Below are 25,789 nucleotides of genomic sequence, written 5' to 3'. Positions count from 1 at the left end.
CTCCCCAACTTTTGTGTTGCTATTGAAGTCACAAGGCAAATTTTTCATTCTCTTCTTCAGAATCACCTCTCTCAGAAATCAGAAAGTGCAATAGGACCCAAGCTGACTATACAAATATAGCTAATTATATATATATTTAATTTATTTTTCCAATTGATACTACAGCTGCCCTTTGGGTTTAGACTAGAAAGAGATCAGAAAACGGCTGTGCAAAACCAGAAAAATACACCAAACGCACATCACCCATTTCATCTTTCATTTTCAAGTTACACGTTTGATTTTAATTTAGAAGACAAGAAAAACAGTTTCAAAAGTGCTTGTGACAGTTCAAAACTCTCAGCCCCAGAGAGAGTTATGTCAGGCTGGAACATGAAATGAAGGCTTTCTTGTATTGGGGTTGACAGACACACAGATCCCTGGGTTGCTGACGATGTCATGCACTAGTTGCAAATGCCTTTTGGAGGTGCAATAATTAAGCCACTGTGGTATAGGCTTATTCTGTTCCTTTTCTGCTCTCTTAAGCTGTAAAACACCCAATTCCTCAAAACCAAACCCATTCAAATACACAGACTGAAGGAAAAAAGTCAACATTCTTATAGGAGTCAGATATTCTGAACAGGAAAAGCAAACTTTCTTTGCTATGTGTTTACAGCAGATGCAATGTGATATAGAGACCAATAAAGAGCCCCTTGCAGCCCAAGGCACCAAACCAGACAGCTGGATTCTTACCAACTCTACATCACTCCTCTAAAACACCTGGGGAGTCTTTGTAGACCTTAAATGAAAGACTTCACAACATCCTCAATCACTTTTCATAGAATCATAGAATCATAGAATATCCTGAGTTGGAAGGGACCCTTAAGGATCATCAAGTCCAACTCTTGACACCGCACAGGTCTACCCAAAAGTTCAGACCATATGCCTAAGTTCACAGTCCAATCTCTTCTTAAATTCAGACAGGCTCAGTGCAGTGACCACTTCCCTGGGGAGCCTGTTCCAGTGTGCAACCACCCTCTCTGTGAAGAACCCCCTCCTGACGTCCAGCCTAAATTTCCCCTGCCTCAGCTTAACCCCGTTCCCGCGGGTCCTGTCACTAGTGTTAATGGAGAAAAGGTCTCCTGCCTCTCGACACCCCCTTACGAGGAAGTTGTAGACTGTGATGAGGTCTCCCCTCAGCCTCCTCTTCTCCAGGCTGAACAGGCCCAGTGACCTCAGCCGTTCCTCGTACGTCTTCCCCTCAAGGCCTTTCACCATCTTCGTAGCCCTCCTCTGGACACTTTCCAACAGTTTCATGTCCTTTTTATACTGTGGTGCCCAGAACTGCACACAGTACTCGAGGTGAGGCCGCACCAGCGCAGAGTAGAGCGGGACAATCACCTCCCTTGACCTACTAGCGATGCCGTGCTTGATGCACCCCAGGACACGATTGGCCCTCCTGGCTGCCAGGGCACACTGCTGGCTCATATTCAACTTGCTGTCTACCACGACCCCCAGATCCCTCTCTTCTAGGCTGCTCTCCAGCGTCTCATCGCCCAGTCTGTACATGCAGCCAGGGTTTCCCCGTCCCAGGTGCAGGACCCGGCACTTGCTCTTATTGAACTTCATGCGGTTGGTGATCGCCCAGCTCTCCAACCTGTCCAGATCCCTCTGCAAGGCCTTTACGCCCTCATTTGAGTCCACAAATGTAGGTTCTAGAACTACAGATACAGACCCATTTAAGACCCATCTTGACTATAAAAACAGCATTTTCAAAGGGGAGGTCTACTCATCTTTTTCCAGAAACACTTGTCAGACACACAGACCACTGGACATTCCAGCACACACACAGTGTTTTAGGAACTTGGGTAAGCAGACATATGAAGTATAATAGCAGCTGCCCAGCAGTTATTCACCAAGACCAGTACAAATAAGCTAAATGGGTTTGCTTTTTAAATGTTTTAAATTAAATAACATTTTGGAATATTAGCTTTGCTGAGAGCATCACTAATTTTGTTGTGCTAATATTATGCGTACAAACCGTAAATAGATTACAAACATTAGTCTATTTGTCCTGCATGAAACTACAAAATGAAGGCCTGCTCCAATACTCTCTTTCTGCTAGCAATTTCCATAATATAACCTTAGTTGTCAGTCAGCTAAGGCCCATTTCATCTTGTCTCTTCATGCTACTACTTCAGCCAGATATTTATTTGCTTTTAAACCTTCCTCTTCCTCTACATTTGTCAAAGTCTTGCGTTGCTTAGATGCACATAAAAATTTTGAAAATTAAAATAATCCATTCTTACTAGGCAGCATTACATTTTCAAAAATAGTATTTTTATTCCAGCTGTTCTACTGGAACACATTTTCAAATACAGCTTGGAGAAGTATATAAACTATAAAGAAGAAGGATATAGAGGTGCTCGAAAGAGTCCAGAGAAGGGCAACGAAGCTGGTGAGGGGTCTGGAGAACAAGTCCTACAAGGAGCGGCTGAGGGAGCTGGGCTTGTTCAGCGTGGAGTAAAGGAGGCTCAGGGGCGACCTTATTGCTCTTTATAAGTACATTAAAGGAGGCTGTAGAGAGGTGGGGGTTGGTCTGTTCTCCCACGTGCCTGGTGACAGGACAAGGGGGAATGGGTTTAAGTTGCGCCAGGGGTGTTTTAGGTTGGATGTTACAAAGAACTTCTTTACTGAAAGTTGTTAAGCATTGGAATGGGCTGCCCAGGGAAGTGGTGGAGTCACCATCCTTGGAGGTCTTTAAAAGATGTTTAGATGTTGAACTTAACGATATGGTTTAGTGGAGGATTGTTAGTGTTAGGTCAGAGGTTGGACTAGATGATCTTGAGGTCTCTTCCAACCTAGACAATTATGTGATTCTGTGATTCTATAGGAATACCGAATCATACAAAAGCATCATCCTCAAGTTTTACATTGTAAAGGAAATATTGAATGTGTTAATATGATCAGGACAGGCAATTTTTACTACAGTTGAAAAGTTTTCATGCAAGGCCTTAGGCCTACTGTACAATTTTTTATCTTCCATTTTTACTGAAAATAAGATCATCACAAATACAGTAAAATTTTATTTTAAAAAGAACTCAGATGAAAATTTAAGCCATGAGTTATATGTATATATTTTATATATTTATGAATATGTAAATATAAGTATATTTATAAATATATTGCATATGTTATTATGAAATATCTCTAACAGGTAGTAACAACCAAGTTTACTTTAAAAATAAAGTACATAATGCATTAGACACTTCTTTAAACTTAAAAAAAAAAAAAAAACACAACACAATCAGTTTGTTAGTATCATATTGGTTATTGCTAGCTGTTTCAGGACATTAACTGTCCTCTCACATTACTTAGAAAGATATTGGGTACCATCTGTTCTTGCAAGAGATTTAAGTATACATCTATTAGATATCATGCTATTTATTTAATTCAGTACCCACTTCCCATTGTTGTATCCTCTGAAAAAAAAAAAAAGTCAATTTAATTACAAGGAATAAAGATAATCTCTTCTACCAGGCTGCCCTGTCATCATGAGAGCTGAGAGGGAACCTGTATAAAGTAGGTTACAGGCGTTAGGAAGAGTAAAACTAACAGCACTTAACATTTAACAAAGACCTAACAAAAACAGAATATATGGCACTTAAAAAAAAATTACTATAAGCCAAGAGCTTGTCTAAATCAATCTCAGCACATCTGTCTGATGTAGAGCGTAAACAGGATTAGAGTTGGATTTATCTGCTTGACGCTAATTGTACTCACAGTTTCTGCACATGTCCACTTTTTTTTCCTCCCCAAATACAGCATGAAAAAAGGCCTGCCTGATATACGAATTTCTAGGAAGTTTTATGCCTCAATTTATCCCATCTCTGTTTCTCTGTTTTCAAAAAAAAAAAAAAAAAAAAAAAAAAAAAAAAAAGACTATCCTACATTTTTTTCCTATTTACAGTAATCTAATCTCTTATTTAATAAAAAATTAAGTGTTAAACTAAGTTTTAAACAAATAGAGTATCTCATGTTTAAAACAAAATTGATCAAAACATACAGAAGAAAAAAACAGCACTATAGAAAACAGAACAATTTGCAGAAATGTGTCATTAAAATACAAGCGCCAACACTTCAACAACGTATCATTTATCAGACTGTTATCTGACAATAGAGGGCCAACATCTAGGAGTGGTATCTGAGGACTTAATTTCTGTAACAAATATCTGAGAAATACGTATGTCAGGTGTCTGTATAGTTCAACTACAAGATTTGGAAATAAGGAACATAAGGTTCTACTCCCCTGGTCATGAATTCTTTGTATGACCTTTGGCAACTCACCTAGTCCCACTTGATTCTATAGATAAAACTACTACACATTTTGTCCTATTAGGCTCTCAAGCTTACTTCATTGATAGTTCATTGCTATACCTGAGTACAGTGTAACATAATAGATAAACAGAAATAAAACCATCAAGATTATACCAAAGAAAATACAGTAGTTATTGCAGTTCTTCTTACACAGCATAAACACTGTTTTCAACACTATTATTCCAAATATACAATAAAATATAGTCGTATTAATATATTTTTTAAAAGGAAATAGAATGAAAAGTGAAAACAGTTTTGACAATATGTTCACAAACTTATGCTTAGCAATATTTATTTTAAAAATATAATTTGAAATAATTTAATAATTAATTATTAAATAAATATTTTAAATAAATTCTGTATAAAACACCAAGTACTAACTTGAGCCCATTCTTCCCATCAGTGCAGTAAGGGCCATGCAACTGACTCATGAAACCACTCCAGAGTTTTCAGCTACTACTTTGGTTATGAAGGACTAGCAATGCGAACTATAAAGGTGAAAGTATGATCATTTTTTGCCAAAAGAGCTAAGAATCACTGTATAGCTCACGTCAGACTATTCAATATTAATTTAAATACACAAAACATAAAACAGAAAAGCTACTTTCAAAACATCTGAATTTTCAATCTATTTCAAAAAAGATCAGTCATGCAACACCTTGGAAGGGGTGGGGGGAACAAAAAAAACCCACGATATTATGCCTCCTACTCTCCTTCATAACCAGAGAAAGCAAAACTTCACTTACTGCTTGGCCAGAATATTGAACAGTGAGCTGGGGAGAAGGTGGTAAAGCATGGGCCAGGCTGGGGAAGACCTGTTTCTTTTTGTTTGTTTTTAAGATCACCTTTGTGCTACTCAAGTCCTTTTAAATGGTGTTATAAAGAGATACATAACACAGCCAAGACCATAGTTTAGAAAAATATTTTCCAGATTGTGTGTAATGACCTCCTAGGGAGCTCAGGAAGTATTACAAAGTACTGAAGAGATGCATTGTAGTTCCTCCAGAGCTCGAGAGTAAAAGCAGGGTGCAGCTACTACCTTCATCTTTTAATGCCACCTATTTACTTGCAGCAACAGCTGTAACCCTTCAGGGCAGAAAATTGAGCTTAAAAGCATCTGACAGGAAAACAACCGATTTTCATTCTCCTTTAGAGAATCTCAGGGTGAAGTGATGTATTTTGCCAAGCCAATGCAACACCGTGCCATTAATCCCCCTTCCAATACAGGCACCTACCACAACTGTGTAGTCCAGCCTTTGTTTTGTGTCTGGCACTTGACAAAACCAAGTTGAGTCAATTCAACTCTCTAAAGTAGCATAGATTGTCCATTTTATTTTATTTTTTTGCTGGCTTAGTCTTCTGACAAGTTAGTTAACGCAGTCATTTCAACACGAGTCCTGCAACCAGAAATGGCTCAAAGTCATAAGAATACACATAGCAGGGAAGGAGGAAAGACTGGAACTGTCTCTTTTCATCAGCATGAAGTCAGTGTGGCTTGGGCCAACATGCTGTGCGCGTTAACTTCTAATTGCTAATTCCTCAAAGATCATCAACAGAGTCAGGAAGAACTGGGAAGATGCACACTGATTTTTTAGAACTCTATTTACGTGTTATTAAAAATATATATAATACTCAGAATAAAACTCTAAGTCTATAATGACACAGTGTGTTGGGCAAAAAATTACACATTATTTTAATACAGCAGCAAAAGGCATCATGATAATTGTTTACTATTCATGTTCAGCAAAGTTACCCCAAAGAAGGAAGCATGGCTGAAATTACCAGCCAGCAGGTCACTCTTCTCTATACAATGCTTTATTTCTGTGTATATCCAGGAGTACATTCCTGTATATTCATACAGGCATAATGTTCCTAAAAATAAAAAGGTTATGAGAGAATACTTTCATAATGCATTAGGATAGTCACCTCAAAAGTCCCTACTTCCATAAGTCCCTCCCATGGTATTTTAGCACAACTAGTTTAATATAAAGCAGTCCAAGAAGCAGAGGCAAGAATCCTTGACTCATGACTTCAGTTGGTTGCTTCCTCCAGCCTTCTCCCCTCCTTTTCCATCTCTCTCCATGTTCCAAACCTCTCTTTCCACAGGACTCCTTCACCAGTTGATTCTGATCCCTGCCCTCCACCACATCTTTTAAAAACTAATCATCCTTGTCTTTCCAAATATCCTAAGGCCTTCCTTCTTGCATGAGGCTCAGTACACATCAGTCCCCAAAGCTTTCACTCACAACATGTTCCATGAGCAGCAAAACACCTTCCTCTCAAACTACAAGGTAACAGTAAAACTTTGTCAGCAAATACACCAAAATTCATAGTTTGAAAGGAAGCCCAATAGTTTCTTGAATAAAGACCTGAGCCGAAAAACAGCTCCACCATTATGTGATTAAAACTTAGCACAAGACCTAGCATTTTTTCAGACAAGAAGCTCCGCCTTAAGGAAAAGTTTCCCCATCATTCTCCAACAAAGGATTTAAAGGAGATTATGAAATGAAAAAATAATCTCCAAAGAAGATCTGCTGGGAATGATGCTGTAGAGAACAGGGGTAGCTGAAAGGAAGGGAGGCAGAGAGACATTCTGAAACTAATGCACTTGAGAGGGGACATGCGAAGTCTTTGCTTTTTAATAGTTACATTTTCTCATTAACATCACATTAACTGAACTTCTTCACTGAAAGGGTTGTGAGGCACTGGAACAGGCTGCCCAGGGAAGTGGTGGAGTCACCATCCCTGGAAGTCTTCAAAAGACGTTTAGATGTAGAGCTTAGGGATATGGTTTAGTGGAGGGCTGTTAGCATTAGGTTGGAGGTTGGACTCGATGACCTTGAGGTCTCTTCCAACCTAGAAAAATTCTGTGATTCTGTGATTTAAGAAAGAGGTCACTGAAAATAAATTTACTATAGAAAGCTCTACGTTTTACATTAAGAGTATGGCCCACATACTGCCTAATTTCATAATACAATTGGAAAAGTAGCAGCAAACCTTTCACAAAGTGCCTGAAACTCTGTGGTGTTTACTGTAAGAAGTGGAAGGAGTTGTGTGACAAACGTCCATGCAGTTTGCATCCTTTCGTAAAGCCTCTGCAGACACAGGCATCAGATAAAATGGATAGTTTTACAAAGACCACTAGCACCACTATCATATAATGGAATTAATTAAAAGAGAGAGATCTGTGAAATAAAACAGAAGACTGGGATCTAACGACATGTGATTTAATACAACAGGCTAGCAGAGCTGAAAGGTACTAAAGAAACCCCAAAGAGGAAACATGAGCTTCATTTCACACTCTGTTGAAAGATCTCACATATACACACCATTTTGTACCTCCTAATTTGTGTCATAATCATGACAATTACTTCTGCCATTTCAGAAAATAATGATGAAAAATTGAAATCACCTCTTATGCCCATATGACATCACCAGGTTTGATCAATTGCAAGTTAATAATTAATTCTACTTGCACTCTTACTGGCAAGGTATTTGCTTCAGCCTCAAATACAAATTTACAAACCATCCAATACTGCTAAATACCAGTGACATTCAGGAAATTCAGCATGCCTCAAATATCTGAATTTTCATCTTTTCTGAAAAGATTTTTAAGTTAAAATTTTTTTAAGAAACAAAAAAAAAAAAAAAAAAAAAAAAAAAAAAAAAAAAAAACAGACACATCCCATTCTAAACACCAGACAATTCCCTTCCATAAGCTATTGGTAATTAATGCATATTAGCAATTCATGCTTTTAGGTACTGAAGCACAGCTATCAGCTGCTAGATAAACTCATCCATGAACCTCTCATTGATTAACAGCTACATGTTCGGTTTTATGCTCATTGATCTTTAGTTTGTTTTTCTAGGAGATTTCTTCATAAACTCAGCCATCCTTTGTATCATACTGCCTGCACCTTCCACACTCGCCCAAGGATAGGAGATGGCAGCAGCACCACCAAAATCCTCTGGCAACCATAAAACCCTTCTCTCGCCCCCAGTTCACTTCAGCTCACTTGCCACATAGGAATAGGAAGAATGTAAGACTACACCACTTTGCCTGAAGGGATGAATGAATCCCATTTTGTTCATGTAGACCAGACTTAACAGACTTAAAAGAAATGCAAAGAAAAAAAATAAAGTTAGATATCTTTATATTTTTCCCCTTGCTCATAGTGAAAATGTTCATATTACTCTAATTAACCTTGCAAAACATTTTTGGCATATTAAAAATATATTTTATACAACATGATATATGTTTAGTATGAAAAATAATTGCTTAGAACACAATACAAAATTTAAGGTATACTTAGTCAAGTTTTCAGTATTCAAATGAGTCCTTTGTACAAAGAAGAAAGCTTTCAAAATACAACACTCTAGAATCTTTCTGGTATGACTGTCATTGTTAGTACAGGGAATTTGCTACATTTACAGTGATGCATAATCCTGTGACTGAGGAAATTACATTCTCAGACTTCATCAATTCTAAGATTTTGTTTGTAGCTTAACATGATGACAAAGCTCTCACAAAAGATTTGATACCAATATGATGTGACACAACTGAACCAAACCTTAATTTCACTCACAGTAAGAAATCACAGGATTAAGTAACACTGTGCAGTCTTTTAGAAAAGTTTATTGCTTCCAGATGGATGCAAGTTTCCTTTCAGCACTGATTTTATCTTCTGTACACAGGGTGCCAATGCTACTATAAATATAGACAAAATGTAGTTATAAAGATAAATTATTAAAATATTGACATAAACAGGCTTATACAATACTGCCTCTTTCCACAGAGGGCAGCTACATTAGAGTGATGCATATATTACAAATGTTCAACATTAAAACATGCGCACCCATTTCAGAAATTACAGCCCATGTATGAACAAGCACAAATTTACAAGGTATCCATAAAATGACTTCTAATTCAAACTGCGTGCTCTTTGCCCCACGTTGTGTAGTGCCATGTGTTTCACTGCATGGTGCACACTACCAAGATGTCCACCTGTGCCCATGTAACTGTGCAGCAAGCTAAGTATATGCTTACTTCATTTAGCAGCAGAACTGTTGAATATACACCGTAATAATACACATATGTTGAAATTAAACTAAAATTGTAAATAATAAATGTATGCTCATTAAATTTCAAACCATGTGCTCAAGACACTGGCAAAGTATATGAACAGCTCTATAAAATATTTTAATGAAAAAAATGAATTGTGGGGAATAACTGATTGGACTGTAAGAAAATCATATACAATGTTATTTTGGAAATCAAGATACACTAAAAAATTATGGGGGGGGAAGCTGGTACTTTGAGTTGTTTTAATATTTTATGTTGTTACACTGTTCAGGAACTGTAAGAATATTGGTAACAAGTTATTTAAAATATTATTTGAAATTATCACGAGATTCTCAAAAATCTAAAGATCTCCATCTTTCTTTAGATTTGTGTAATAAGCACTGCATAAATTTGAATAAGATAATTCATTTTTAAATAACAAGCAGGATCCAGAAAATGCTTTATGAATAATATTTTAGCATTAAGTACCATGAAATTCAAAATTAACAACCAGCATAAAAATAACTTTCACTTTTACGTCAAACTGCATTAATATACTAAGTTACACACGGAAATGTATGCATTTTCAGGCAGGCATATCAAATGACACTAATAAAAAAAAAAAAAAAAGACACTAATAAAAAATTCTAAATAAATAAATAAATAAATGAAGCAAAAAACACCCCACAACAGTCCATGACTTATGCTTCACATCTTTGCATGGCTGGTAACCTCAAATAAGTCATCTCCCATGGTTTTTAGGCAAATTGGCAAATTCCTTGTCATTTCAACCTATTACTCTTAACTTTGGTATTGTAACTGTAGCTACATACCACATTTACATATGTATTCCTAATCATAGTCACTAAAGGTGATTTGTACCAAAGCATGGAAACCTAAGGACATTTTCATAGTCTTTTGAATATATTTGGGGAGATAAGTAATAATCACACAAAGAATCACAAGAATGCAGCATGAAAGAGTACCAAGAATTACCAGGATCAAATGGAAATACCACTAATGAACTTAAAATACTCAATTTCTGATGAGCTCTTGCTGTTGGAGAAACATGCATGTCAGATGACAAAAATACTTTTCAAACCTCTATTAAAAAACATGAATTTTTACTCCTCCAAAATGTGAAATGTTAACACCATACCAAATGGTCACACATCTACAGGGACTACTATCACTGCAAGGTTTAAGTAAGTATCTCACTTGGAGATCCTGAAAATTTTACTCTTAGCATAAAGATCCTGCATATGGTTGCAGGATCAGAGAGAGATTCACATTCAAAGTACCCATGCAGCCACTAACAGATGCATCTTCAAACTGGATTCAGCAACAGCTTAGTTAATCCACACCGTTACTTCAGAAACACGTCAGCTAGCTACCCCTATCACTAAAATCAAGCTACTCTACAGCCTTTGCAAAAAAAAACTGAGACTAAGAAAACTCAAGTAATGATGTCTTTGACAGGATCTTATGCTATAGATTACAATAAATATGACTCACATCTGCCCTCTTTGCAGAAAGCCTACTTTCACAACCAACAAAGCCAAATGATGATTATCTTAGAGTCTTTACAGCTCTTTCTACGGGAAAAATAAAAATAAAAGTTTGTTGTAAATTTCTTTATGTAGCTGCAGCTTAGGAAGAGGCATATCAAGAGGGGAACAAATCATCTACTGCTGAAGAAAATACACAAATAGGGAACAACAGATCAGAAAGAAAAAAAAAAAAGAAAAAAAAAAAAGAGTAATTCAGAATTGGAAAACTCCAAAACCTGGTGAAGACTTCCAGCAGTGTTCAGAAAAATTCTCAGCACCACTTACTCATCTCCCTCTTCTAAAATAGACCATGTAGTTATCAATAAGGATGGAAAAGTTCAGAGTCTAAAATGGCTGACAGAGAACAAAAGACTTCATTATGAACATAAGTACCTTGCAGATGGAGGCTAGGCAAACACTGACATACAAATTCTACCAAGAAAGCTTGCTTAATAGTGCAAATACAGGTAGAGTTGCAGACGAGCGATGTGTGTTCTTTTACATAAAATATAGTTTAAATATAACTTAGCTGTTTTCTGGTACATAAGACCAGCAATATCAGCTCAGAGCAAGAGTCCATCTGTCCCGGTATCCTGTGTCAAACCATAGCCATAAGCAGATGGTAAGAGAAGAGAAGGAATCGAGCAAGCATTTTTTCTATGTCTCTCTAATACTCTTCTACTCCCCACCTGTTTTCATTTGGGATACCCAGAACTGACTGTGGTTTCTAGGTATTTAACAGCTCTCAAATGAGGCCTTCAGTCTCCGGCTGAATCCACAAAATCTTTTAGCATCACCAATATCCTTTGGCACTATGTTTCACAGTTCTGTTGTACTCACTGCATCCTTTTGTTTTGAGCCTGCTTCTTCTTATTTGATACACCTGACTTATTATATTGGAAGGTAGAAAGCTATTGCCATCTGCTCCCCCCACACCCTATCTCAACTGCCTCTCTGTCAGACCAAAAAGAAATAATCCTTAACATAATAATACATACAACAGTTTAAGTGATAGATGGTATTTTCTTCAGAATAAACTTCTGATTATATACACTAGGAGCAGTCTAACAACAGTTCCTGATCTTAATCAGGATGATGTTAAATAAGAGATGAACACATTACAGTATTGTAATTACTGTTAATTGTATCAACTCTTGATTCACTGTCACATCTGTAAAATGGACATGCCTCTGAAGTTGTGCTGTAGGACAGGACCAACAATATCTAAATGCTTTTCCATTTCTATTTTAACAGTCCACAAACATACAAACTCAATGTTTCTGCTTCTCTGTGTTTGTCCCATGACAGCTTTTTCCCTTCCATACCCTTTTCCAACCACACTGTTAATACCAAAGGTACTATGAACTTTTCAGGCAGCCTTCACTCCATGCATTAGAGAAAGAAAACAAACACCAGAAACATAAAACAAATAGAAACGTATTTAAAGACAGCTTTCTTTTTACTGTAAGTTCATTTCATTAGTCTGCTTCTGCGCACAAACTAGTATTGTTAAACTTGCAAATGCAAAAAAAAAGCAGTATCTGCTTTAAGCAAAACGAACAAGTGTGTATGTATAAATCATACTCTTGGCTCAGTACTGAATTTATGGGTACATTCCACAAGCAGTTTCCATAAAATGAAACCTAAGGATGAAACTTCAAAAAGACCACCTGCTTGTTTCCATCATATTTTAAATAATTAACTCTCCAACAAATGTAAGTGCAAAGAAAATGCTGTTTTGTTTGTTCTTCTGTAAGAAATAAACATTAAAAAAAAAAAAAAATCCCACACCCTTAGTTGTTACTATTCCTCCATCACAAAAGATGTATGAACAGAAAAGGACCTGGAGCATCTTCCCAGTTTAATCACAGCCTCATTTAATAAACACATTGCTGTTAAGTGACCAAGAATCATTGCATTTCTTGTGAAATATTCATAAGCATTCTTTTTCCTTCAAAAAAATCAGTACCATGTTAAAAATACATATCTATGTAAAATCTTTTCCTGATTATCGGAACATGTTGATGGTTTTGTGGGCTTACCCCAGAACATACTAACTGCAGAAATTGCTACACAGCACCACAGATCAGTTCAAAGTCTGAAGTCCATGAGTTACCACCAGCTACAGCCACCTATCTGTCTGTGTACTATTGACTAGTGCCATGACAATTTTGATCCCTTGCTAATTACCTCTTCCCCGGGTACATTCACCTTGTAGAGGCAGCAGAGCAGGCCCTCGAGAAGTCCAGAACTACTCAGGTCTGGATCCTTTCACTGCCCTCCCTGGCAGGGCTGCGATGAGCAGTGCACCAGCGAGAAGAGCTGGGAAGGAACAATTTCTTGGTGAACCATATTCAATACACTCAACAAACCAGCCAAGGAAACGTGTTATTTTCACATAAAATCCCAGCCACTCATCTAATTTTTTTTTTCCATTTTCCTTCTACTTTATTCACATGAGTTGTCATCTAAGTCAAAATACAATTGACTTTTATTTTAAAGCCATTTTCATATGTTACTTTAAGTGAGAATATTTCACTTATTCTGCTTCTGCTATACTAAGCAATACAGAAAAAATATAAAGACAATTTTTAAACATCTGTCAAATAAGTGTTTTTAATGTAATGATGAGCATTTAACTACTCAAACTCAGTATCTGCAAAACAGCATTATATTTAGTCATTAGTATTTATTACTGTTACCCTTAGCATGATCATTTGTATGTGAAATTTTGTTTTTCCAAGACTGTCTGCACTGTGTAAAGCTCTGTTTCCAGGATACGTATAATAGTGCAGCACACAACATCTGTTGCTTTGCATTTTCTGAGCTTTGCAAAGCATACTTTCCTATACTCACTTGAGTGTATGAGCTGACAGAAGAGATATATGGTCACAGTTCAAACAAACCGACAGCTACGACAACTACTCCAAACTAAAAAGCCTCTAAGTAACTACCATCTTACATAGCCTGCCTGAACAGACAAAAGCTGGGAAATTCAGAGTTCAGCACTGAATTCTGTTCATGAACTGACCATTTGTTTAGAATTGCAACACACAGTGAGGAAACAGCCACAAGCTAGATGAGAGAACTGCAGGGTAAACCCAGTTACCATACGCTTATGTCAGATTTTATATGTTCTTACATCTACAACTGAATGAGAAGCTGAGGTGGAAGGAATTGCCACCAGACCTTAAACATAAATAGAATTTTATTCCATCAAATCCTTAGAGAAAGGCTATTATAATGCAAGGCTCACATGAAAATTCATACCTACAATTTTTTAAATGCATTTTCTTTTTCAAGCAAACATATTTGTCTTGAGAGAGCTCCCGTGCTACTACTAATGAAAACTAACAATTCCTTATAATGTAAGGAAAGCAAATGGTGGGCCTGGAAAATAATTTTTAATACCTCTACAAGTTATCTTGGGGTCATGTGAATAACTTTTAATACACTCTGGATTTTGAGCTCCCATTTTACATAAAATGAAACACTGTGGTTTACAATATTCTACAAGCTCTGGCTTGCAATCACATTACAAAACCTTCAAATTAGTATGGCTTGAAGCCTCTTCTTGGTTTTTGCCACTTAAGGACTTACATATTTTATGTATCAATCCCAAAGTTTCTAAGAACTACATCATCATACATAGATATAAGTTCTGTGTTTTGATTTTGTTTTCTTTAATCTCTAGCATTCATAATATACTGTTCAATATTTGGAATTTACCATACACACTACACAGAAATACTTGTTAACATTCAGCTAGGATGACAAATACAAATCACAAGGAAAAAAAAATCATAAAACAAATACCCACCTATGAAAAAAACAAACAGGATATTCTTCAATCCTAAAAAGACACACACTAGGAAAACATGGGGAAGGAATCAATTCAGAAGCCCACCCTCAATCCCTACATAAACATTTCAAAACACTCCCACTTACAAGCATGATAAAGATACACATACAGCTCAAGAGTTTAAACAAATGTGTTCGTCTCCAGGCACCAAACTCATTCCCAAAAGATAAACCTATAGACTACTTTTCTATATCAGACATGAGCAACTCCTGAAAGCTAACTAAAAAATGGGGATTTGTATGTTGCAGAGAACACAGCATGGATTCTTCTCCAAAGAAGAAATGGCACTGTTGGCAATTCTAGCACCATAAAAATTCCAGGTTGGGGGGACATTTCTTGTTTCTCCACTGGACTTTTGGATTTTTTTTTCCTCTCATTTTTAATCACTCCACAAGGACGCACAAATAGCAAAACAGCAATGTTGAGATATTACAAGGAGCAAAAGGTTCTCATTCAGTAGAAGCAGTGCATTTTTAATCTTCATAGTTTAATAATAAGAAAATACATTAGGTTTTTAGGTTCAACCAAGAAAGACAACTGCATGTTAAATGAGTTGACTTTATTTTTCCTCTGGTAAATTTGTCATTGAAAAATATGAAGTAAATTACTTCTAGCTTCATAATCACTTTTGGAATTAATACACTTCTGAATGAAAAGGTGTAACAAGGTGAGAATGCATGTCAATACACAAAGCCAAAGAAATACAAAAAGACTAATTATCTTTCAGAATACTAAGTCTCATACATGTATTTAATTTTTAAAACCATGAACAGTGTCATGTGAAAGTGAATGCTATCCTCATACAAACATACATCATACATTGGAAGCAAAATAATCAGCCACTTATCCAAATAACACAAGTTCAACACACTTTTTTTTTCTTTTTCTTTTTTTTTTTTTTTTTTTTTCCTGCAGAGGGCCACAGCAAAACTGTTTGATAATAAAAGCTGGAGTCCCATGTAAACAGAAAATAACATTGTCTTCAACTCTTTATCATAACCTATATAAAATCCAGTTACCCAGACCCATCTACATGTGAAAGATCATTATACAGCATGCCTATTCACCCAAGAGGATGAGCTTCCAACAGGCTAAGAACCCGTTTGGGCTGCCTTTACAGGATCATGACTACACTGCCAGTTGCAGCGGCACACCACAGCTGAGCTTCAGCTGTATTTGCTGCTTCGCTCATTCAGCTTCACTTGCAGATGTGATCCTAAACTGTTATCACTGTGCTTAACTGAACAGGGGAAGGGTCCCCAAACTGTGAGAAAGGATTTCCAGAACTTCTTCCCTATTGAAATAGTTTGAGAAATGCTGTCCTTGCACACTGTCTGCACACACAAGTATTTTTGAGACCACCTAAAAAGTGGGAAAGGGGAAGTTCTAGTAATCTACTTCAAGTTGACATACAGTTAAATAATAATGAAATTCTATATTAAAAGGTTGATTTATCACCTTCACAGCTGCACTTAACTCTATAGCATGCCAGAGTATGATGAAACCCAATTAAATCAAAAAATAGAGAGTTAACGTCTGTGAAACAGGAATCAATTTAGAAAAAGATCCCAGTGTAATGCAATTCTATAGGAGTCCCAGTAGTAAATGACAAAAAGGTCAAATTTTGAAAGGAAACAGCAGATACCACCACAAAACTAGCAGATGTTCCTAAAGGATCATCTGTACAAAAACATAAGCATATGTGAGAGAAATCCAACACTATCATGAAATCAGTTGGTGTCTAACATAATAGCAGTTCCTTATGGCAATATGGTAATACATGTATCAGATACTCAACACATTATGGCTTTTTGTCTGCACATACTGTTACAACATAAGTCATAAAAACCAAGACCACTGATTTTCTTGAAAGGAAAACATTAGATCCATGATCCACAAATGTTAAGGTACACAAAGACTATCCAATCCTTCAGGTTTATGCTCACAGATTTGCAGCTATTTAGGGTCATAAATTGTCTAAGAAGGATACAAATATTTCTTAGAGTACCACACATACTGAAATAGAAATATGCCTCTAAAAACAGGGCCTAATATACTAATATAGTTGTGTATACCTAAATGAAACAGCAAGAAAAAAAAAAAAAAAACAGATTCCTTGTCTCCAGTGCCTGTTTGCTTGTTTTGGCATAAAAGTGACAACAGCCATTAGATACCTGCTGTTCTTGTTTTATGTAACAAATATACATTTTTAAATAAATATATGTAGTTAACAAGGCATCTACGATGAAACAAAAGTTGTTTTCCTAAGTTTTGTTTATTTTGACTCCTACAAGGACAGACTTCCCTGCTTTATTTCTGTTTCATATTTGCAAAAGAAAGGCAGAAAGGCCTTAATCTAAGCACATCTTTTGTCAAAATACAAAATAAGAAACTGCAAAAGAACATCATATCCCGAATTCCAGCATGATCAGGGAGCACAATCCCCACTGCTGTTCCATGCAGGTACTCCAGAACCTCACTCCACACACACCAAGGAGAGAAACAGCTGCAGGCAAAGAAAGCAAGTGGTGGCCTTGGGGTCTGAATGGACAAGCTATTTGTAAGATTTTGTATTTATTTCCTGCAGACATTACTTAAAAAAAAAATAATAATATATATATAGTTTAAGGCATGTTTTCCAGAGTTCTGATTGTTCTGTAGTTTCTTGGACATTTAAAGAGCACTGCTCCTAAATGAGAGGGACAACATGAAAGAAACCACACATTGTCCAAACATTTGGGAATGGGTGGCTAGTGCTCCAGACAGACTTGAGTGGTCTGATCAGAAAGAACTGCTGCCATGTGAGTAAGCTACACCTGAAAGTCAAGATAAGCTGGTAACGGGGATGATATGATAAATAGGGATAAATGGGGATGATATGATAAAAATGATGACCAAAAAAAAGATTGCAACAGCATCTAGAATGTGAACAAGGCAGATAAAATAGCATTTCTCGAAGGCTGAAGAACAGGACAATTGAGAAACCGAGGTACAAGACTTTTGCTTAGGAAAGGAATTTGTGAACTGTTTTTAATGGTTAGAAAAGAACTTTAGTTACCAATGAAGAAGGGACACTTAACCCTGTACCACGGACATCAAAACAGCATTAGCATGGATATCAAAGACTGGTGAATATATAAACTTTTTTTTTTTTTTAATGTATACGCCCAGATTCTTCCAAAGGAAACAGTTAACTCATGCACACCTTTGCACAGAAAGCACAAAGAGTTAGCAGTTATTCTCTGAACAGGAAACTGATAAGTTGGTTTTTTGTTTGTTTGTTTTAAAAATATTTTAGCATATGAATTTGCATCCTACCTCGTTTTACCTCACCACTTTATTATGCTTCCTCTGACTTTTCCGCTTTTCCTGCCCCGTATTTCCAGGCCCTGCACCCCACAGCATGACCCTGCAAGCTGACCAACAGCTGTGGTTTCCCCTCCATTCCCTGGTGCCCCCCTACATTGCCCCTAAAGCCCCCCCCACACCCATGTGGCACCTCAGCTTGCCAGGCAGGAGGAAACAAGGACGAAAGCTGAGCTTTGCCTTGCCAACAGTAACAGCACAGCAAAACCTAATCATTCCTTAGAGCAACGGGAGAATGAAAAAATAAACAGAAAACCCACCACCTTTGGCAAGTCGAAAACTCTCCATTTTATGGGCTACCGGAGCTCTACAATAACAAAACCCACAATATCAGCAACAGAAATACATTTCTATTAAAACTTAAATGCCATGAAAAAGAGTTATTACTTATGTGAAAGCTGAATGACTTTGGGATCCTGTTAGCTCAAACTCACGTCACACTGTGAAGCAAGTCATGAACACATGCTGTTTAACATGCATGTAAACCCAAACACACAGCAATGCAATTTGCAAGACCTAGCAAAGAAACTTATTTTCTGGAACAAAGATTTCAATATCTGCTCTTTTTGGATAGAGAGAATCAAAATACATACAAAAGCCCCTATTAGATGTCCAGGGTATGTTAATCCCTTTTAACATGTTTAGAGAGGTGCATAAACATGTGAAGTATAGGAAAAACAGCAGAAAACATGAAGCAATGTAAATTGTTCCACCAACAGCTAGCCATGGACTCTCCCAGACTGACTGGCTGATAAAGGAAAAAAAGACACACAGAAAATCAAGACATTATGTCTAGAAGTAGCCTCAAATAACAAATGTATTTGCGAGACTGATAATATACTCAATTTTCTTAAATAGTTTGTTTTTGTTTTTTTTTCAAAAAGTTAAAAATTAACATTCTTCCTAAGGGATATACATTTTATGGACTTCCCTGAAAAAGATTTGAGTCTCTTTCATGTTTAGACACTTTGGGATTGTTTAAGACTGTATGATTTTTTACTTCAATTTATATCTTAAAACCATATATCCATGTGATAAATACACATCACACTCTCAGTTATACTTTGCATTTTTATGCCTTTTCCTACTTGGACAATACATAAGCAACTTAGAGAAATTATGTTCTCTACACATCAGGCAGAGAATCAAAAGCTTTCAGTTTGACCAACGTACAACTTTGGTAATTCACGTTTTGTAACAGCCAGTTCCCATTTCCATTATTCCTGTCTGACCAATAGACTGACAGATGTCTTACTTTAGAGATCCCAAACAGACTATTGGTATCTATTTCACCCACATCTGTTCCTAAATAGCCTTGGCAGCAGGCCACTATGCACTCGGAATTAATTTTAAGTCCTTTATTGCTAACTCTTTCACTGTTTCAATACATCAGTGATTTTTTCCTTATTGCTGCACTTACATAAAATATTTATAAATTCTTATTTTAAATGCATATCAAGAAGATTATACTATATATAAACTACACATTGATCTTTAACTCATGATAAAAATATATAGTCAATAATACGCTGACCTCGTGATTGCTCCAGAGATATTACTTCCTTGTCAGTCAATTAATTTAGAATATTGTATTCAATTACTCATATTAAAAAAGAAAAAAAAAAAAAGTTTTTATCTGACAGGTTTATTACCCAACTACTCAGTCCAGCCTACATGTTGTCAGTCTGAGAGAATGGATTCATATACCTTTGAGTCAAGTACACTGCACACACAACAAGCTACACTTATAAAAAGGTTTTTCATAATTATCAAAGGCCTCCATGCTTCCCATACTGGTGAAAAACTGAGTCAGTGCTGTTCTCATTCCATTTCACATAATTGTCTAGGTTGGAAGAGACCTCCAAAGATCACCTAGTCCAACCTCTAGTTTCCTATCTGATAGAAATCTGCTGAAAAACTGCAATTGCCACTGAGTTTCACAGTTGAAAAGTCTTCAAAAAGATGCTGCAGGCTTTAAGGAAGTATCAGGATTAAAGTTCTCATTCACATTCAACAGGAAAAAAAAGAAAAAAAAAAAAAGTCATATTGGAAGAACAGAATAAAGAAAGCTGACCTGTTCCAAAATATATATAATACCCACATCCACCACTGCTAATCCCCTATATTTTCTTAGCTTTTAAACTTTAGCCACAGTGAAAAAATACTGCTCTCTGAGCATCTCTTCTTAAATGCAAATAATTATTTTTTCTGTCATTCTGTCAAGTGTATTATCTCCTGGAAATTTCTAAAAATCACAGCTAATATTTGGATCTGTTTTTCATAGAATCACTTAGGTTGGATAGCTTTCTCTGCTGTTGCTTTGCAGCAGCATCCAGACTCAGAAGCCCTACAGTTTGAGCTGGATTACGAACGCAGAGAGAGGTCTTGCCTTTCCTTAACTTCAGTGATGACTTTTATGGCATAGGAAAATCACGTGGAAAGAAATGAGTAAAAACCAGTAACGGCTGCCTGCAAGCTCTGCTTTTCATCCCAGCATCCAATGCATCATTAAAAGCAAGTGACCTGGCAGGTGTCAGAGAGCAGCAGGCTGCTGCGAGAAGGGGCTGAGCTGAGCACCCCCGGGCACAAACAGCAGCCTCGTGGTGGGGCAGCCAGGCCCTGTACCACGCTGCCCCCTCGACCATCCCCTGCATCCTCACCCTCAGGCCCCAGGCTCAGGCACTGGCCCAGACCTTGCTTCTGCCCTAGGCTTTGCTATCACAGAGGATGCAGGAAACTTGCAATGGATCATTCTTATTGGAGCAGAGAGGTAACAAAAACCCTCTAGGAGACAGCTGCTGCAGAAAGCAAGGGGAGAGTAAAGAAGGGAGTTTGCTGGGTAATCACATTGGCCAAAAGCTCCACAGAAACAGTGCGGTGGGGCAGAACTGTGCTCATGTCAGGGTTTACATGAACAAACCCAGGGAAAGCAGATGTCACGTACTCGGGAACATTAAGCTGCATCTCTGAGCTGAAAGAGCCAAGGCAGAACAAGCTGCCTTATAATGGGAAACAGAACTGCAGATAACCAACAAGGACTTCATCAAGACAGGAGTACTCTTGGCAAACTGCTGAGGTGGGAGGGAAGAGAGGAGAAAGAGACTACCTGGCACTCCTCTGACTTGACTGCCATAGAAGAAAGGTCTTGTCCTAAAACAGGAAGAATTGGTACATACAGGACTAAGCAGGAGACATTTAGCGTCAAATTCAGGCCACCTGGCAAAGCATGTTTTTGAGCCTAAGGTAAATTACATTATGAAGCTTTTGGTCTGGAGAAAGTATGCTTAAAGCAAATCCCAGGGGAATGGACCACTGAGAGTGATACATGCTGTTCAGGCAGCCGTCAGCCATCTCTTGTACCTTCACAGCTCAGGCCATGCACCGCACCACTGCACTGTGGTCACACAGAATGAGGCAGTCACAGGCAGCTCCTGCAGCACCAGCACGACTCCCACACTCACGACACCCCCTAGTAATTGCTTCTGAGATACAAGAATGTGGGAGAGAAAAAACATCCAAATTCCAAAATCCCTATTTGACCTCAGCAATTGCCAAACAAATACCATCCTGGCCTCCAGCATCCAAGATAGAAGGCAAAACAGACAAGCCCTCCACTGGATCCATCCCTGCAAGGGCAGCAAGCTCAGCACAATGAAATCCTCAGCTACAACTGAGCTCATCTACAGTCAGGCATGCACAGAGCTGTGCCAGCCCACGGGAAGGAGTCTCAGGTATTGGCATCTATTTAATGCATGTGCACTAAAAGTCCAAATCCTGGTATAATTGACATCAACTTGTCAATGCTGCTTAGTTCTGCCATCTGCAATATGTTTGACTTTATACACAGAGTACTTTATTACTTCACAGGAACTAGGAAAATCTCCCCTTGTCTGTGTAAGCAAGCTCAGGCTGAAAAGTTCTTACACAAAGTAGCAGTTTAGGGGGATTGACCTTTCATAGAAAAACAAAAAAAGAACAATGTATTCCCATCCCTGTAAGCATGAAGCTTACTGAAGTTCATATTTCTTGTTTGTACCTTAAAATCCACCACTGGTAACAATTTAAAAACAATCATGGACTTATAGTTCCTGATATATGACAATTCAAGCTACATTAAAGTAGCTAGCACATAAAATGGCAATCAAACTAGAGCGTTCCACATGGAACTAAATAATTCACAAATTACACTTCAGATCATGTACATAGAGACCTGTAGGTAGTCCCAAACAGCGAGGAGGAGAGGCTACAGAGTTGTGCGTTACTGAAACTGCCACACTGGCTGCACAAAAGGAAGGTCTGTACAAACATCAGCACAGACTAAAAACTGAACAGCCCTGCAGAAAAGCAGATATTTGTGTCTTTGCACAACACAGCATGAATGTGGTTACACTGTTCAGAGGCCAAGAGCCAGCAGCTGTGCATGGCACCACATGGCTTGGTTTGAGTAGATCTGCTGTCCCTACATGCTATGTGAAATGAAGTGTAACCTCAGCTCTGGGTATTTGAGTACTCCACTGCAGCAGTAGCACGGGAACAACTGCCTTCCACACAGCTCTGGAGCCACATCTTACCCGTACAAAGTTTTAAGATCCTTCAGAAGTAATGCTAAACTGAACCTGGAGTTTTAGGCCTGGAGAAGCTAACTGAGCCATAACAGCACACAGCTGTGCTGTCTGGAAACTGCATTGCTGAAACACAGCTTCAACTTATCCTTCACGTAAGCACTGGGAGGTCACTGCGGTACACAGGCACTGCTAGGAGTACGTGCGCAGTTTTGAAAGTGACTATGTTTTCAGAGTTTCCAGTAGAAAATAAATAAATAAATAAATAAATAAAGACTATCTGTGTAAGTTTGGGGAGCGTTCCTTTCCTTCTAAGCTTTGGCACGAACTTTGTTTCACTTGACCACATCCTACAACGCTGTACCCTCAGGGCACGTCACATGTCGGGGCCAGGGAAGGCGCCCCAAGCCCCCGGGCACCCCTGGGCGAGCCGATGGCACCCAGTCCTCTCACCGGGCTGCGGAGGGGCTACGGGCACACCCCGTGCACCTCGCGTTTCTGCACCACCCGCTAAGCAGCACAGGCTCTCTGCAGGATTAGGTGCTTCGGGTGGAAGCCGCTCGTTGCGCTCTGAGCTATTTTATTTCTTTCTTTTTATTAAGCACCAGGACAAGCCCACGGGGAAGAGGAGCTCGGAACCCCCTTACAGGCGGCGGTTCGCGGTAACCCCGTGCCGGGAAGCCCCGATGCCCTGCCCTGCGACAACGGGCTCGGCTCGGCTCGCCCCCTGCCCCTGCCCGACAGCCCCTGCCCGTCCCACCTGCGGGGCTCTCGGGCACGATGGGGCTCCAGCGCAGCCGCCGGGCACTCAGCACCACGTCGCAGCTCCTCTTGCCGATCTCGAAGATGCCCCGGAGGAGCGGCTCCTCTCCCCGCTCGGCCGGCGGGGGGCTCGCCGCCAGCGGGGCCACCCTGCGCCGCCGCTCCTCGGTCCCTGCCCGCCGCTGCGGCCGGAGGAAGGGGCCCGCGGCGCCCAGCATGGCGGCCGCGTCCCACCGCGTCCCGCCGGCTGCCAGGGCAGCGCCCGCTCCGCTCCGCCTCCGGGCGGGGCCGCGGCCGCCCAGGGGAGGGCGGCAGAGGACGAGGCTCGGCCCTGGCCCTGTCAGGAGCCGTCCCGGGTCGGAGGCAGCCCCTGGCCGCGTCCCGCTCCGGTACGGAGCGAGTGACATTGGGCTGCCGGGCGCCCTAACGCAGCCGGCCCCCTCCGGCTTCTTCGTGCCCAGCTGCTTTCACTCCCCTCAGGAGGGCCACAGAGATGCTCCAGCTGCCCGCGTTCATGTAAGCCCCCTCAGAAGTGTTTCTGCTTCTGTGTTACCACCGGTATTGCTATCATTTGGCTTTAGAAAAGTGACAGGAACGTGTAACAGCCCTCTCCTGCTACGAGAGGTCAGGTGCCTCCCAGGTGCTGCCTGTGGGGGCTTCGGTAAATCAGGTCAGCACCACAGCAGAACTGTGTCGGCCTCAGTGAAAGCCTCAGGGACACACACACACCCTCCGGAGCACCTCCCGTGGGACAGTGCTCATCCCTCGGCCCCCTCACTTAAAGGCAGGGAAGGGAGACACACTACTTTACTCCCACCCCCTCAGTAAAGGATAGATGTTACTGCCTGCAGGTGTGACAGCTTTACTCACAGCTGCTCTAAGATCCACTGATGACAGTCACATTAGAGCTCCTCTAGCAACCCCAGTTTCTAAGGTGCTTCTGAGCCTGCCAGGGCTTAACTCAGTGGAAAACAGCAAGGTTTTTTTTTAGTTGTGAGTTGTATAATGTCATGCTGGCTTACTAATGCTTGGGAAAATACACTTAAACAAGCAGCTTAGTAATCTTATTACAAATACATAGGACAAGATAAAACCAAGAAGTAGAGCATTAAAATAGAAATACTGCCTTTTGTTGACCATGAGTGATACAAACAGCTCAAGCTATGTTGGGATATCCAAGGTTCTTTGTAGTGGTTGTCTGTCTAGAAGAGAAATACTGTTAGAGAGAGGCAAATCTGTCTGCTGTCAAACCAGCTGAAAGTCTCCAGAGCCAGTAACAGATTTCATGACTATAAAGCTGCCTTTGTTAATAGTTCCATAAAAACCTGTACCAAGTGCTAATTGTGTAGCCAAGAAGACCATTTAAAGAATTGTGGTACAGGTTTTTGATACTCATTTCCATCTATTACTTTGAGTTTAAAACATGCTCTGAACATTTGCTAAATACACAACCTGTAAGTGCTTTTGAATTTGCACCAAGCCATTGATTCAGCTTTAATTAAGTAGCCCTGACAAACCTGCCTGAGTCACATCACATAAAGCTTCTGATTGCTTAAAGCTGCTAACAATTGTCTTGTTACAACTTTGTCATTATCCCTTAGATTTCCTTTGTTGAAATACAAATATCTTGACTGCAGAGTGATCAGATAAAGTATGAACAATTTAAAATGTGCAAACCACAAAAGTTTTGCATAATATTTTTTTCCACCTAAAGGTGATTGAGTTACAAGGCAGGAAAAGCAGCAAGTGGAAAAAAACAAACAAACAAACAAACAAACACACTTGCCTTACCAGTTTATTACTGGCAGAGCTGTAGATGATTCAATTAAAATTGCATCTTGTTTTGGACATCAGTAGCCTCTAATACATTTTCATTCATGTAATTTAAAAAGAAAGCTAAACCATTAAAATGGAGGCACAATTTAAAAATGGATTTAGTTGCATCTACTTTGAGGCAGTATGCTCTTTATAACCTCTACTGTCATTTGTATTTGTTTCTGGGACCATTTACTAGCTTATCCCATCTACAAGTATTATATATTGTCACTAGATTTATCATAAGGTACAGGAAAGGATGAGCTAATAACTTTCTTACAGCCATAAAAAAACTACTCAGAGGAAGACCATTACAGCTCATAAGGGAGTTGCAACATCCTTCAACTAATGTTTTTGAAAGTTCTAAAACTCCAAGTAATGGCAATGGAAACATTTTCACTTAGTAACTTAATAAAAGGTAGTAAATTAAAACAAACAAGTACAGTTGAGAGAATTG

General features: G+C 38.9%; 1 protein-coding gene across 1 annotated transcript in view; it reads right to left on the bottom strand.

Moving 5' to 3' along the window:
* The window catches only part of CERKL (ceramide kinase like), a 53,150-nt gene extending 29,415 nt beyond the window's left edge, over nt 1-23,735 (bottom strand). Inside the window, exon 1 of the mRNA XM_032190506.1 lies at nt 23,516-23,735. Coding sequence (XP_032046397.1) covers nt 23,516-23,735 — 220 coding nt within the window. The remainder of the gene's footprint in view (nt 1-23,515) is intronic.
* Nucleotides 23,736-25,789: the final 2,054 nt, after the last annotated feature.

The sequence above is a fragment of the Aythya fuligula genome, chromosome 6 (assembly GCF_009819795.1).
Source record: "Aythya fuligula isolate bAytFul2 chromosome 6, bAytFul2.pri, whole genome shotgun sequence".
In the NCBI taxonomy this organism is placed as follows: domain Eukaryota; kingdom Metazoa; phylum Chordata; class Aves; order Anseriformes; family Anatidae; genus Aythya; species Aythya fuligula.
The sequence above is the reverse complement of the archived record's forward strand: the minus strand, read 5'-3'. Positions and strand labels throughout refer to the sequence as shown.